The sequence below is a fragment of the Clinocottus analis genome, unplaced genomic scaffold, assembly GCF_023055335.1.
Source record: "Clinocottus analis isolate CAN_PGR_092001 unplaced genomic scaffold, fCliAna1.0.p SCAF_259, whole genome shotgun sequence".
NCBI classification, from domain to species: Eukaryota; Metazoa; Chordata; class Actinopteri; order Perciformes; family Cottidae; genus Clinocottus; species Clinocottus analis.
This window is the reverse complement of record NW_027175997.1, coordinates 1-16,026: the sequence shown is the minus strand read 5'-3', so window position 1 is coordinate 16,026 and position 16,026 is coordinate 1. Positions and strand designations below refer to the sequence as shown.

Here is a 16,026-nt window from a genome sequence, read left to right as displayed (position 1 = left end):
CGAAATGTCAGCCATTCACTCACATCTGCAGAGTTCATCGGCAGATCTTATGGCCAATGCAGGATTTCTAATGCGCTCTCCCAGTTTGGGATTTAGCTTGAGGTGTTTTGGGCTTCGGGGCGAAAGATTCTATCAAAGCCGACAAGCCAGGTGTTGGTAGGGAGAAGGAAATTCTCCTAAAATATCGACTAATAATAGTAATCCTGATAAAACTGAATTTCAACACATCAAAAGAATTAACTCGCCACTCCATCTCCCGATCCAGTTTTAGATCCACCTCCATCACAGCCCACCTCCAAACCACCTTCAAACCAGCCAGGCCAACTTCTTCCTTGGAGCCTACTCGGCCTTCTCGGCTGTCGCAGTGCCAGATATAAAGCCACAGCCGTCTGGCTCACAGGACGGCCTCCTAGCAGGCCCAGCTCTTTGATTCTTTTTATATCCATCTTTGTTGTTTCCAATTTTTAGAAAGTGTTAACCTGATTATTTCAGATTATACACTATTTCCAGTAGGTGCATTTTATACATACCCCTTACAGTGCATCAGTTTTTATAGAAAAATACTTATTTTTTTGTAACCTACATTAGAAAATAAGGCTCACCCATTCATCAGTCCACTGCAGACAGAGCTTTACATTCTCGCTGGGCTCACGCTGCCATCTAGTGTTGAAAACATGACATTACAGCACAGGGGGCTATTTTAAAATATTATCATGATAAAAAAATACTAAACATAGATACGTATTATTATGTGCATGGTTGTATGTATGTGTGTGCGTGTGTGTGTGTGTGTGTGTGTGTGTGTGTGTGTGTGTGTGTGTGAAAGGAGGAGGGTGGGTGGGGGGAGGGGGGGTAATGTGCGATTAATCAGCCGTTTTTAAATTAAATGTACCCCAGATAAATGTCCGATCTGCTGCGCATGCGCGAACTGATAAGGGGGGCGGGTTTGTTGAGAATGACCAAATGTTTTGTTTTCTTCCCTTCACAAATGGGTCAAATGAGCTAACACGGACACCGACGACAGCAGACGCTTGTCAGGTAAAACAAATAAATGTTTTTTTTTGTTGTTTTTTTTTTCAAAAGCATGGCGCATATCTGCGTTTACAGTCGGTGCATTCACGGTCTGAATATCCGTCGCTCCCATGAACCTAGCAGGGTCGGGTCGTGAGGACGTCAACCGGGTCCGTAGCACACAGAGGCTAGCTGCTAAATGTCAAACGTCACCCGCATTGCAGGAACGTTACTACGTTTAATTCGACAAGAGATAGCTTATAATGGAGCTCATTTTCTTGCACGCCAGGTTTAAAAAAAACACGAGCTAACGTCACGTTCGTTATAGCCCCGGTGGATATGATGTCATTTTGACGCGAAGTCGGGAAAAAACTTAACCTTCCATCATCACCAGTAATCTACTGTAGTGTGAGCATAACTCAGGAGTATCGACTTCTACTGGTAGCTGTTAACTAGATAGTGAGTGGTGTAACGGATCGTTATCGATCTGTACGCCCTCCCTCCCTCACGGATCGGCACACATGTGAACCGCTGATTATTCACACAGTTTGCGTTCCCCGTCACAGTGAGAAATCAAGCTATACGTTGTAAACAAGCAGCCCGTGTTGGAATAGACCGGAGAAGATCAATTCGGTAAAAGGGACAGCCGATGAAGGTTCCGTTCAATTACACTGTGATGCGTTCAGGTGCCGTTCGGTGAAAATGAGCGTTGGGCAAAAGTAAATTGAACCGATGTCAGGACGTGTTCATGTGTAATCTCGTAAAATGTTGTTGAAAAACTTGAATACATCCACTTGTTTGAAGGAGATGTTTTTACAGCAACTTAAATAGATATTAGAGATGAATTCTGACCTATTTACACGATCTTTAAGCAGATAATCAAACCTCATTAAAACTACTAATTACAAAGTTTGTTTCAAAATCAATGAAAGTACAATATTTTTTTTGCCTAACCATTTGATCTGTGTGATAAATGACATTAACAAAGTACATTTTCTTTGATCGTTTACAGACTGAAATGATGTTTGGGAGGGGGGCAATAAAGCCTTGAGCCTTGTAGACAAGCTGCATAATCAAACAACAAAAGGATCTCTATCTGCCAATATGGTTTTGCAGATGGTATCTCAGGCTCAGGGGTCTCTAAAAGTTGCATTTGCTTCTGTTTTCTTTTGTGCTGATCCAATCTGTGACTGTTTCCTGATGCGAACCACATCTGTAGCACCACTACCCAAGTTATTAAAATATAAGATCTTGCATTTAACTGTTGTTACTAAAGAAAAACAACATATTTTTAAACTCACTTGTTTTCGTCTCGAGTCAAAGCATCCTGGTAATCGGTGATCCATTGCTAGAAATGCCTTTCAGCCGCACTATTTTTTTCTTGTTGTCAAGGTCATGTTGCCGTTTGCTTGCTTCTGCAACTGGCACTGTGTTGGTACTATCATGAAGCAATAACATAGAAAAGGAAACACAAACAAGTAAAACAAAAGATGACAGCCAGGTAACGTTGATTGTGAGGTTTCTAGTCTCTGCAATTAAATGGTATACTGCTGTGAAACTAAGGAAGGTAAAGAAATACAAATAGTTAATGTGACAAATGTGACATGGAGTAAGTAGCGTATCCAACACAACTTTTGAAAGAAAAAGGTATCATGCTGAACAAAATGTTCCCAGCTGCATGGATTGTTTTGTGAGCATGCAGTGTGTCTATGAAGCCACTTTGTGCACCGCTGTCAGCTGTCGGGTTGATGTGGTGTTGTACAAAGTGCTGTGCCTCTCTCTGAAGTGCGGCAAATTCTAGGCCTGTCAAGTTCTTCTCAATGGTCCTGACCTGCTGCTGCTTGTAATTTGCTGCACGTTTGCTTTAACTTATTCTGCTGAAGCACATAGTAAATCATTCTAGATGGGAGCGTTAGCGCCTCGGGTGTAATTTTTATTTTTTTTATCTTTCTCATTTGAGCGATGAGGTCTTAAAACGCAACTTTTGTCGCCAGCACTCTGGTAGCAGCTATTAATGATTAATTACCTCTATTTATATTAAAGGAGAAAAAAGACTTCTCCGCTCAGTCTTCTAAACTGCTTGCCGGCTTTATTTTTATTCATTTTTTTTGACTTCACAGTGACCTTGTACCAGCCTACAAGAAGACACAGCCATGGGGAATACGAGCAGCGAGCGGGCTGCCATGGGCCACGGGGAGAAGGGTCAGCGGAGGGACAGCCGAGGTACCAAAGAGGGAGGGGGCCCAAAAATCCTGATGGACAGCCCCGATGATGCAGATATATTTCACGGCGAGGACATGAAGGTACGTTGCGCCGCTGCCTTTGAGACGGGGTCACGTGTGACCATGTTCATTTTGCACCCGGGGAATTGATGGCGCTTGTTTTAGGCTCCTCTGGATAAAGAAGAGTTCCTTGCGTGGCAGCACGACTTGGACGTAGATGACAAAGCACCAACTCTGGACCGACCAACAGTCTTTCGCTGGACCGGCGATGGCAAGGATGTCTACCTCTCCGGGTCCTTCAACAACTGGGTCAACAAGATTCCTCTCATACGAAGGTGAGAGGGGATAGATAGAACCATGTGGTTTTTTTATAGTGTTATAATCCTATATTAATTTGTAGTTTTTCAATGTAAATGCGCTGTCAAGAGAGCAAATTTTCATCTGTAGCCCTCAATAGGAGCACTGTTATGCAGAAATCATTTGCCATTTCTCATTCAAGCTAATACCATTCAAGTGCAAACTTGAAGATTGGTTTCCCATGATAACAATGAGTTATTCATTGACATTCGTTGTCATTTATTAATGAGGCTGAAGAGACGCTCTGTGTTAACTCGATTTGTGTGCGCCAAACGTTTCCCCTTTTGTCATCCGTGTCAAAGTCAGAACACCTTTGTGGCCATTGTTGATCTGCCAGAAGGGGAGCACCAGTACAAGTTCTACGTGGACGGCCAGTGGACCCACGACCCAGCGGAGGTGAGTATTACATTATTAAATCATACCGGATTTATGAGGGAGTTTTTAATTCTGCCTGCGAGTACTGTTCTGAGGGAGGCCACATTCGAGCTACGTTGAATAACAGGAGAAATCCCGTTTCCTCGTACAAATAGGAAAATGATTCATTGTCCAGTAAATGTTTTTGAGAGACAAAGTTTTCAGTCTCGCTTGTGTCCCTAGAAGTCTCCTGTAACCTGCAAATAAAACACTTGTCGTCGACTTAAAACAACGATTATGTATTATATAAAATTCTAAATAAGCGTCTGGTAGGGTTTAAATATCCGCGCTTCAAGTTGTGCATTGTCTCGCATTTCCTTGCAGCCGGTTGTGACCAGTCAGCTGGGGACAGTCAACAACATCATCCAGGTGAGGAAGACGGACTTCGAAGTGTTCGACGCTCTCATGGTGGACTCGCAGAAATGCTCCGACATGTCAGGTGAGTGCTGGACGAGCCCCTGACTGTGATGGGCGGGGCCCCAAAGCCGGTACAGAATGACATTTTCTTTCTTATTTTGAAAAATTCATCCACTATGTCAAAGACACTTTTATTCAAAGTTATGAAATCATGCAGCATGAACTTCAAGTGCTTCAAGTCAAGAGGTTTGATCCTAAATGTTTGGTCATGATTTCGAAACGGAACTGTGGAAATGTTTATCTCCCCCCCTCTACCTCCTTAATCAGACTTCTCCAGCTCTCCTCCCGGGCCATATCATCAGGACGCATATGTTCCTAAACAGGAAGAGAAGATTAAATCGCCACCCATCCTCCCACCTCACCTGCTACAGGTCATCCTCAACAAAGACACTGGGATTTCTGTAAGTAGGTGTGAGGCAGTTTAATGAGGCATAGTCCCAATTATTTACATTTACTGAAATAATAAAACTAATTTTGCGCTTTATCGTCACATACTTGTGGTATATTAACTGGAAATAGTCACGTTTTTGAGAAGCAATGTTTCTGTCATAGACCTTATTGTTGAGCATCAGGCAACGTCTCGACTCAGTAGTTGATCAAGTAAATCTGTAAAAATGGAGACGAGGAATGTATCCAAAGGACTTACACTTCCTCTGCATGTGCAACGTTCATGTTTTCTATGAAAGTAAGTTCAATAAACTTTCCCCCTCTGTTTCTTTTCATATCCAGTGTGACCCTGCACTTCTCCCAGAACCCAACCACGTCATGCTCAACCACCTCTACGCTCTTTCCATTAAGGTAAAAAAAAAAAAAAATCAAGCTGACTCGGTCACACCAAGTGTTGTGTATTTTTCCAGCACCTCGTGGCTCCTGAAAGTGTAACAGAAAGTCTCTGTGGTGCCGCTTGAGAAAGGACCAGCTTTGTTGTTTTGAGTAGAAACTGTGAAAGCGCGAGCTGCTGCAGCTGTTAGCGAGCTTCACACATTGCTTGCACAGCAGATTGTATCTATGGAATGCCGACGATGATGATAAAGCTTCTGAAGAGAGGAGCTGAAGGACAGATGCTCACCTTTTTTTATACATTTTTTTTTAATAGGAAAAAAAAACTTAACATGCAAACTAATATATAAATACCAACAATGATGCCATACAAAATACTGTTGGTATTATTTTTCAGCTTAACTTATTGACCTATCTGGAAAGTTGAAGGTATTTTTAGCTCACTGCGCCGATGCAAATGGGCCGAGACGTTAAGAACCGGCAGGTTTGATCCAAACGTTTTCCAGTCGGCTCGTGCACCATCCGACCGTCTCGTCAGAAAGTGTAACGGAGGCACAAGCCTCTCTTATGAAAAAGTAGTAGCGGTCGACATTTCCACCGCGCCGCTGTTGATGGGGATTAGCGAGCGGAGCGGTTTTAGATTAGTGGGCGGGCCCTGCCACTCATCCCTGCGCATGGTGATGACTGATAACATTGTTCCCGTCGGCCCGCACGCAACGCGGCTGTAAGCATGCGTTTCATTGTTTCTGACGAGTTGCTTTTTTAGTAATTTATTTTCCCAATCCACGTTGTCTTGTTCTCCCCGGTCACAGGATGGAGTGATGGTGCTCAGCGCGACACATCGCTACAAGAAGAAGTATGTCACCACGTTGCTCTACAAGCCCATCTGATTGAAGACTTTTTTTTAATCTGCGTATGTACACCTGTACACAGTGTACAAAACATCAGCTCAACTTGTTCTTTCTGTTACATAGAGACAGCAGGGGAATTATTTTGTCCTGGATTGGAATCCTGAATTAAGCAGAAGGCTACAAATAGTGCGGAGCTTCTGTTTTGTACACTCCCTGTGTATCCAGTTGTTGTGCACATCTGTTCAGGATAATACATATCACTCGGTCATTCCAATCCCACATAACCTGCCTTTCATTTCTTCACTGATTGCCCTCTTTAGTTATCGGCAACACTGTCTTTGCTTCGTAGACATAGATAGGCAGTAATAATGGAGGTTGGACATTTTGTGAACAGAAATGTAATGAAGAGTGAGTAAGGCTGGGCCATGTGGAGAACATCAAGAACACCAGATTTGAGATCAGTAATGTGGATAAGCTACGAAAGAGTGAGAAAAGGTAACCTTTATAATGTCATGCAGCGTTTAAAAAACACTCGCGCCACATGGCAATATTCAGAAAGAGAAAAATAAAATCTATATATTGCCCAGCCCTACTGGTAACGCTGGGAAAACAGGTCAAAGCACCTCAGATCCACGAGGTCGCTGAGGTGTTTCATAGAAAACATGACGGCGGAGGTGAGGAGGGAATGCACTGCAAGTAGTTCTCCACTGTTTTCATTTGCCTGTTAATCTTGAGAATGTGTTTCGTTATATTTACCGACAAAGCGCACATTTTATCATTTGTGAGAATATTCCATAATGTTTTTTTTCTACTTAGTTTCTATAGTTGGTTGCACTGTTGTGGTCACGATTTACACGAGAGCAGCTTCTTACTTTAGACTGAAACCATAATATATTTTTCTTTGATGAGTTTTGTTATATAATAAATGTATTAGCTTTGCACTATGAGAACACGCGTTTATTGTTAGAGTAGAATATGCATACAGTGTATGTACACTTGCAGCACGAGAATGCATCAGAGGTACAGCGCTGACCCGTCTGAACTGGTCTGCAAGCTGAATCACATTGAAATGCATTCCAGAAATGAACAGTCGCACCAGATAGTTGTTTCCCGCAAGCTTAGTCAGCACGGCATCATCACTTTGTGCCATGGAACGTTGCCAATCTTTTAACAGCAGCGCCACCTTTAGATGGAGGCGGGGGGGGGGGGGGGGGGGGGGCTTGAATTAAATATTGAAGATATTTTGACAAAAAAAGACCAAGAGTCCTGATTTGGGAGCCAGATCATGTAAGATTTGTTCACGTTTGTACTGTTGATGGTCCGTGTGTGTTGGATGAACTCTGGACTGTGCTTAGAGTTTAAAAAAAGTTGTGGCATCTACTTGCATCAATGCATCATTGGTGGAATTGCAATTATCAAATGAGAGCATGATGTTAATGTTCCTTCTCCAGGCCACTGGAGGCTGACAATCTCTTCAGTAAAGATCTCATTTTGTTTGGCTGCAGCGTGGTGATTATTTATTTTTACGAAAATGCGAAACGATCAAATAAATCACAGTATCATGAATGTCGTTGACCCTTTGAACCATGCTGGTGTGTACATTTTATTTTTTTCTCCCTAATTTTGAGAGATATTTGTATTAAATATTAAGTTCAAAATTCACATGTGGTTTGTTTGTTTGTTTTGAGCACACTGTTCTTGAGGTCGGCACTGAAACCCAACAACCCCAACATGTCAGCTGATTGGGAAGGAGCGTACAAGCTCCTCAAACACAACATACTGAAATATTTACCTGGACAAACAGATCAGTTGTGAAGTGCCTTCACAATGAGGAGAAAAAAAAAATAAGCCTCTTAATACCTCTTCATTAATCAACAAAAGCCTCTTTGATAATAAGCAAATGTGTATAAAGAGGGTTTCATTTAAATTAAACCAATAAGCTAACTAAAGCCTTCAGGAATGATAATCTTTAGACTAGCACTTTAGAATACTCTGTAATCACCCTCAATTAGGAAAGCTAAGACGCCAAAGAAGTCTAAAAAGGGCCCAAAGACCAGTGTTTATCAAGTTAATCGGTTAAAATAATGTTTTCATAACATCCAGGAAGGATCACAATGCCCGTGTGCAGTTCCCCGTCTCTTTTAAGACCTGAAGAGAGATGTCCCATGCTGATTGGCCAAGAGGAGAAATGCAGAAATGACAGCAAGTACCAAAGAATTAGGGACGTTCATAACAGCCACAATAAAAATTATATATATGTATGTATGTGTATATATGTATATGTGTGTATATGTATATGTGTGTATGTGTATATATGTATATGTGTATATATATGTATATGTATATATACATATATATATATATATATATGTATATATACATATATATATGTATGTATTTATGTATGTGTATATATATATATATATATATATATATAGATATATATATATATATATATATATTTATTTATTTATATATGTATGTGTATGGGCTTTGATAGGACAGTTCACTTCAAAATATTATAAAATACACATTTTTACTATCGCCTATATTCCTATTTATCAATTTCTCTTGTGTTTGGTGTGAGTTGCAGCGTGTTGGACGCCTCGGCCGTGGAGATGTCTGCATTCCTTCCAGAATAAGATGTTCATCATGATAATTGTGTTTATTACACTTTACGCTCATTTAACAATTCAGCTGACTAAGAAATACTAAAAGAACATTCCGTTTGCAAAATGCTTGAAATGTAGAACACATAAAAAGTGTTGTTTTACCCACGTTATTAGTGTATGTATTGACCTACGGTGAATGCAAATAAAACAGAAATAACACAGATGTGCCGGGAAATCGGACACACGCTCCTCCACGTCGCTCCTGTTCAGGACACATTCTGTCCTTAACCCCCCTCTTGACTTCATCGCCGCTCATATCACGGTTACTCTGGGATTTTCCATGCCTCTGTACATATGGGGGAACATGTTTGCAGTCGGTCTCACATTTATCTGGAGATTGGACACGAGGGTGTGACAAGTTGCTGTCCGACTCGATCACGTATAGATATATACAATGTAAAGAAGACACTCACAGGCATCGTATAGTACAGTGTGTGTGTGTGTGTGTGTGTGTGTGTGTGTGTGGGCGAGGGGGGTATTCAGATCAAGTGTTGATTAAAAAAGGCTGCAGAAGTAAAAGTATGAAATATAGAAGGTGGAGCTCATTTGAACATTTTTTTTTGGAGCTGCCACTGATAATTCTTTAAATTGTGGAATAATCTGATAAAAAAAAATGTTGTGGAGTGGAAGTATGTAGTGGTCACAAGGGCCTTGAATTTGTACGAGGCCGTACTTCAGTGAGTGTACTTTTCACCATTCATACATGATTTAGAGTACAGGGAGAGTTCAGGGAGCGTGGGAATTCTTACCTGCTTTTACACATGCTGGCTGGTGTCTGTGTACATCTTGGAGTCCATACAATGTGCAGCATGAACAGCTGACAGGGCAGGTCCTATATGATATATATACACATACACAAAGAGGGGCCTGACGTTAAAGTGAGAGCTACTTGACTCGACCCTCCCGGCACGATGAACCCCCTCCAGGCGCTGCTTCTGTTGGCCGCGGGCCTCTCTGTTGGTGAGTATGACTCCCCAAAATGCTCTATATCTGTATGCATTGTATGAATAATGGACGCGTCTTCTGGTGGAGTGTGAATGGGAGTTCTGACGCCGCCTGCTTGTCGTGCCTCAGCTCACTCGTTGGACTACTTGGCCCTGAACCAGTTCAGAAAGATGATCCTGTGCATGATGCCTGACAGCTGGCCCATTTTCGACTACGCCGACTACGGCTGCTACTGCGGGAAGGGAGGCTCCGGCACACCCGTGGATGATCTGGATAGGTAATGATGCACTATAGTGGCGGGTGGTGGCAATTTCATCATTCAATGCAAAAAAAAGGTTTTACGCATTACTACTCTGCAGTTGAATATTCAACATTTGTTCCCCGAACCCTCAGGGACTCACTGATGTCAGCTGCTGAGTGGTTGAGTGTGAGAGGCTGTGAGGGCTTGAGCTGGTGTAAATATGAATGGGACAGCACTTTGCTGCAACATCACGTGACTACATCAAAAATATTGCGTACAATTGAGTATTTATTTTATACTTTTTATTCACCGATTTGAACATCTTTCTGACGAGATGAGAAGTCATCTTTATATACTTGTTTTTGTTCAAATGAAATATTTGTTAAATATGCTTGCCTTTCTCTTATTCATTAAATGCTGATTTACGAAAAGAGTTCATGAAGGGCTCAAAATGTCCGCCACAGAGCCCTCAGGCACTTTGACAATTTGACAATGGGACACCCGTGAGCCCTCAAGGACTTTGTGGGAGCGCACCTCAAAGTCTGTGAGTTCGTAAGGGTGGAGATTGGGATTGGGCCGAGCACTGACGAGAAAGAGAGATGGGAACGTGTACCCTGGGGCCAAATGAGAGTGGCCCCCGCGTGGATGATTTTTAGGGCATTTTTTAAAATTAATAATATTATGAGTATATATATATATATATATATATATATATATATATATATATATATATATATATATATATATATAGCTTTTTTTTGGTGGCTCAAGGTGGGTTGGCCGACCGCCACTGATCCACATTTTTGGTTGAAAATTCACAGCCCATTTGCATTCTCGATGCGTCAAAAATACCGACGCCCTTCAGCCATGCGCTGTGTTACAAAGTGATCCGACCAGCAACGCCATGTGACCAGCTGGAATGAGAACGTGTTGAAATTCACCTTGTTTTAATCTTGTTTTGTTTTTTACCTGCAGATGCTGCCAAGTCCATGACAGGTGTTACAGTGAAGCCATGCAGCACTCCAAGTGCTGGCCCATCATCGACAATCCTTACACCGAGTTGTACCACTACAGCTGTGACAAGAAAAACAAGAAGCTCACCTGTGGTGGTGAGTACGCTGAGACAAAGGGGACTTTCCCGCTCTTTTTTCATTTGCTCATGAAACCTGCAGCCACATTGCAACTAGTGGTTCAGTGTCTCGTTCAAGGACACTTCAACATGCCAACTATTGGGGGACCGGGGGTGAAACCGACTACCTTGTGGTTTCAGGACGAACACTCCCCATAAACTGCATGAGAAGTACACAGACAATAAATGACATTAATAAATTCATGGCGAAATTCCTGTACTTGCATGGAAATGTTTACGTTACGCCGTTAACAGGTTACTTGACTTTTTTTTTGACATGGACACAATAGCATTAGAATTTCTAGCACATATCTATGCATGAAAGAATACCAGATGCATTGTGTTCAGTGTATATAGTGAATGCTAATTTCCAACACCTGTCCACGGGAGGCTTTTTAAAAAATACAGCAGAACTCTCACGGAGACCATCTTTTAGGTGGTGGGGCGTGAACATTTTTCTTCCTCCAAAGTCGGCCTTTTGCTAACCACAGAATTCCTCTGCTTTACCTCCCCCTCCAGCCGAAAACGACGAGTGTGAGATGTTCATCTGCGAGTGTGACAGGAAGGCCACCGAGTGTTTCAGCCAAGTGCCTTGGCTCCCCGAGAACGAGCACCTGCCCAGCGACCGGTGTCAGTAAAGACCAGACAACTGAATCACAATAGGAATCCACGCTTCAGCACAACATATACATTTTTTGCTTTGTTTTGTTATGTGACAGATGAATTTTACTGAGGATCATTGATGTATCATATCTGTAACCATCCACCATTCTCTCCGTGTGCAGAATTACTCCTCTTGTGTTCGTAATGGCGTCGCCATTCTGTCAATAAACTGAGTCTGATCGGCCTTTTGTCTCTCATGCTGTTTACTGTTCTTAAAAAGCGACGTCTGAATTCAAGTTACCACAGGGGGCGCTGTTGTAATTTCACAGATGTGCTGGGAAATCAGACACTTCCTCGTTTCAAGCCTGGGATTTTCCATGTCTCTGAATGTGTGGCGGAACAAGAACTTACAGGTTGTATTTGCCCTCGTGCTTATGTATGTAGGAGCGTGAGAGTATTACATCATCATGACAAGCTGAACCAAACCAATTGAAATACAGCTGCATGACAAAGATGACGATTCATTCTGTAAATTGATGTCCGCGTGATGATTATTTATCAACCATTCAATTCTGCTTATTGAAGATGTTTATACAAAAAAAAAAATAGTCTCGTAAGCCGTGGAGCCTGGAAGACGTTCCAATCAGAGGGTCCTGGGGCTATTTTCCTGTACCGATGTGGGGGCCTTGGGCCAGAGGACGGGGTTTGTGTACAGATTGTAAAGCACACACATTTGTGATTTTGGGCTAAACAAAATAAATTGTATTGAAAATTGAATTTCAAGAGCATGGCCGGAGCAAATGCAGACACAAGACAATCACCCACTGAGCACCTCCCTCAACCAAAGCCTTTGAGGTGAGCCTTGAACATAACCAGTAACAGCGCTTTTATATAGCGCACCCCAGACCCCCAGACCTTCTCTCTCGTGGTTAGGTTGAGCAACTCAAGCCTGGAGAGACACTCTGGGCTCAGGGTTCAGAGCTTAAAGACTGTGGGAATTCTTCCCTGCTTTTACAGATGCTGGTTTGTGTTTGTTGTCGAGGCAAACACACCTGTGTTGTAAGAACAGCTGACGGGGCAGCTCCCAAGGTCTCGCTCATGATATAAAAAGAGCGGCCTGATATTAGATTAAGAGCTACTTGACTCAACCCTCCTGCCCTCCAGGATGAACACCCTCCAGGCGCTGCTTCTTTTGGCCGCGGGCCTCTCTGTTGGTGAGTACGACTCCACGATCGCACGCACAGTTCCTAGGAACACACGCGTCTTCTGACGCCGTCTGCTTGTCGTCCCTCAGCCCAGTCGTTGGACTTAAAGGCCCTGAACCAGTTCAGAAGGATGATCCTGTGCGTGATGCCTGACAGCTGGCCCATTTTCGACTACGCCGACTACGGCTGCTACTGCGGCAAGGGAGGCTCTGGCACACCTGTGGATGATCTGGATAGGTAATGAACCAGCCTGCTTCATTTTAAAATACAATAAAAGATCATTTTCATTGTCCAATCTGATTAAAATGCGTCTTGTTGGACTTTTTATTTTTACCTGTAGGTGCTGCCAAGTGCATGACCATTGCTACAACGCAGCTATGCAGCACCCCGCGTGCTGGGCCATCGTCGACAATCCTTACACCGAGCTGTATGAGTACAGCTGTGACGAGAAAAACAAGAAGGTCACCTGTGGCCGTGAGTACGCCGAGACAAAGGGGACTTTCCTCGGGCTCCTGTATTAATCAAGCTGATATTATCATCTTCTATTATCATGTTCTTACTGGTTTTAACAGACAACATCCCATTTCTTCAGTTCTGACCTCTCTCCACTGGCTCCTGGTTTTAGGAGTGATTTTCAGATTTTGTTGATCCATCTTAAGGCCCGCCTGGGTCTGGCCCCAGATTATATTATTAAAATGTTAACGGCATTTGAGCCAACTCGCATCCTTAGATCCTGTGGTGGGGCCCTCCTGGCCGTTACCAAGTCAAGCTTGAATCAAAGGGTGATCGCACTCTTTTGCCATCATGGCAGAATCAATAACTTCTTTTAAATCACTTCTTGAAACCCATTTTTATAGAATTACTTTGAAGTGATTTCATTTTTTTATGTCTTTTTATGATCTATTATGCAGTCATTTTGTTCCCATGGTTTTGTTTGTATATTTTATATATTTGTTTGTTTTCTACTGTTCTTTTTGGCTATTTGTTTAGTTTAGTTGTATTCAATGCCTCTATGGTATTGTCTTTTTTGTTTACTGCAATTTAAGTTGTGTCTATGCTTTGCTTATCTGTGGTAGCACTTTGCAAACTTATCAAAGGTGCTAAAATTAAGTTATTATTAGTCGTATTATTATGTTATCCTCACTTTCTTTAATTTGTATGAAATATTGGTCAGCATTTTGGTAGTCACAGAGTCTCTCTCTCGCTCCTATATCTTCTTCAGCAAACAACAACGAGTGTGAGATGTTCATCTGCGAGTGTGACAGGAAGGCCGCAGAGTGTTTTAGCGGAGCGCCTTGGATCCCCGAGCACGAGCACCTGCCCAGCGACCAGTGTCAGTGAAGACAGCTGAGATAAAGTGACAGATATATATAAAGAAAGAAAAATGGTTGTGCATGTTTAGGCTTATTGGGAATATTAACGTGCACACACAGACACAATAATGGGACACCGTTGCTTAGAACCATTTAGTATTTTCTCCTCATTTTCCATGTGCTGATATAACCTTGTTGTTAGGTTTATTGATGTGTGTCTCTCATCATGTCACATGCTGTTTTAACCACAGAGGGCACTACAGTCTTCTATTTCATTTCTAGTTTGCGGGGTGAAAGTGGCAGCACAGACTTTTATGTGTTGGTCTATGTCAGCTGTCCTGTTATGCTTTCTGTAAAAGTCCCATGTAAAAGTCCCATGTATTGTATGTCATATTGGCACTTAAAAATAAATAACTCTGTTAGGAATACAATTAAACTGGGATTGTTTTGTTTTTTTGCTTCAGCTTGTGTGCGTGTAAATGAGGATTTTATAACTTCTTCTTTTTAAATAGATCCATCAGTAAGTCGAGTTTGTTAGCAATATTACTATTACTATTATTATCAAAACCATGTGTGGATTCTGCCAACGGCTACCAGGAGCCACTTTTTGGCAATGGCAATACACGCACAGCGCTGTGTGAAAAACAGTTCATTTCCAGCTGCTTTTGTGTTGCTGGCAGCACTTGTTATTAAGCCCTCTTCTCTTTAGCCGCTACACACAACTGACGCTTTCGGGTGAGATTCTCGTTGCTTTTATTCAGATCACTTGACACCAGATTTCCAAAAACAGATCCGCTGCATCGTTAGTGTATCGGTGTCAGCTAGCCGCCGCCACTAGCTCCCGCACGCCACTCCCAGTGATCCCAGGCGCAGCACACTGGATGAGTGAAGTAGCTTCAGGCCATTGTGCAGACAGCACTAAGCCAGCAACCGTTAGCTGGCTGCTTGGCCGTGAGCCAGCTACCGGCCGCTGCTGGATTACAGATAAAATGAGAAAAACGACAACTGCAAAGAATCCAAAAATAGATACTGGACCCCTTGAAGGCTGTTTTCAAATCTAACACCTTACGCAAGTATGTGCGTCTCTTTCTTATCATGGTGTCATTAGCTGTTGGTAGACACGTTTGGAGCCACGTTACAACGAATGAGCAGAACTTGCACCTCGAATGCGTAACATTATAATTAATGGCATCGGAAATACCGGTTCCACCACCTTATTACCATAACGTACTGCGAAACAAACAGGTTACATTTGTAGGTAATTCAAGTTCCTGAGAGGAATGTATGTTCCAGTTATGAGGAACGCCCTTATTATACTTTGAAGAACAGTTGTGATAGTTTTAACAGGTGAGAGTGCTGTGTTGCGTGACTGAAGCGTTGTTGTTGTACGTCATGAAGTCTCTCCTGAGATCATTATCTCCCTGAGGCGTATCCAATAAATAATGCTAAGTTACCATTGGAATGGTATGTTCTTAAACAAGTGAATGGTGCATAATTATGTCAGAGATTATGGGTTGATGAAAGGCTTGGTAATTTACCTCCATAGGTAATTAGCAAACAGATCAGGCTATTCTTATGTAGCGTTCGTAGCTCAAACTGCAAACAATGTATGCACTGTAATTCATAGATACATAATTCTAGTAATCAGAAACCAGGAAGTGTGAAGAACGACAGTTGATGGGTCAAATAAAAACATGAGACCGCCGTCGTTGATTTCTAGTTCACGTATCTTATTTGATCACAAACCAAAGTGTTTTTTAAAACATAACCAGGTATTTTGGTTGCCTAGACCTGACTAAGTTGATTCCTTTTGAAGAGAAAGGTTTATTTTAAAAAGGACGTATGGCGAGACGCATGGACGCGTCT

The 16,026-nt window shown here is 42.3% G+C and overlaps 3 protein-coding genes across 3 annotated transcripts; all 3 read left to right on the top strand.

Annotated features, from left to right (window-relative positions):
* Positions 1-896: 896 nt before the first annotated feature.
* LOC137794791 (5'-AMP-activated protein kinase subunit beta-1-like) lies at positions 897-7,263 on the top strand. Its single transcript, XM_068591803.1, has 8 exons — positions 897-1,038; positions 3,132-3,314; positions 3,399-3,568; positions 3,893-3,986; positions 4,329-4,443; positions 4,689-4,822; positions 5,151-5,219; positions 6,014-7,263. The coding sequence occupies exons 2-8, from the start codon at positions 3,165-3,167 to the stop codon at positions 6,089-6,091; spliced, it is 810 nt and encodes a 269-aa protein (XP_068447904.1). The 5' UTR covers positions 897-1,038; positions 3,132-3,164; the 3' UTR covers positions 6,092-7,263.
* Positions 7,264-9,635: 2,372 nt separating this feature from the next.
* LOC137794790 (phospholipase A2-like) lies at positions 9,636-11,677 on the top strand. The gene is made up of 4 exons (XM_068591802.1): positions 9,636-9,684; positions 9,799-9,946; positions 10,886-11,019; positions 11,559-11,677. Exons 1-4 carry the CDS (start codon positions 9,636-9,638, stop codon positions 11,675-11,677), a joined length of 450 nt encoding a protein of 149 aa, XP_068447903.1.
* A 1,130-nt stretch (positions 11,678-12,807) lies between these two features.
* Positions 12,808-14,188, top strand: LOC137794789 (phospholipase A2-like). The gene is made up of 4 exons (XM_068591801.1): positions 12,808-12,856; positions 12,937-13,084; positions 13,188-13,321; positions 14,070-14,188. Exons 1-4 carry the CDS (start codon positions 12,808-12,810, stop codon positions 14,186-14,188), a joined length of 450 nt encoding a protein of 149 aa, XP_068447902.1.
* The last annotated feature ends 1,838 nt before the right edge of the window (positions 14,189-16,026 follow it).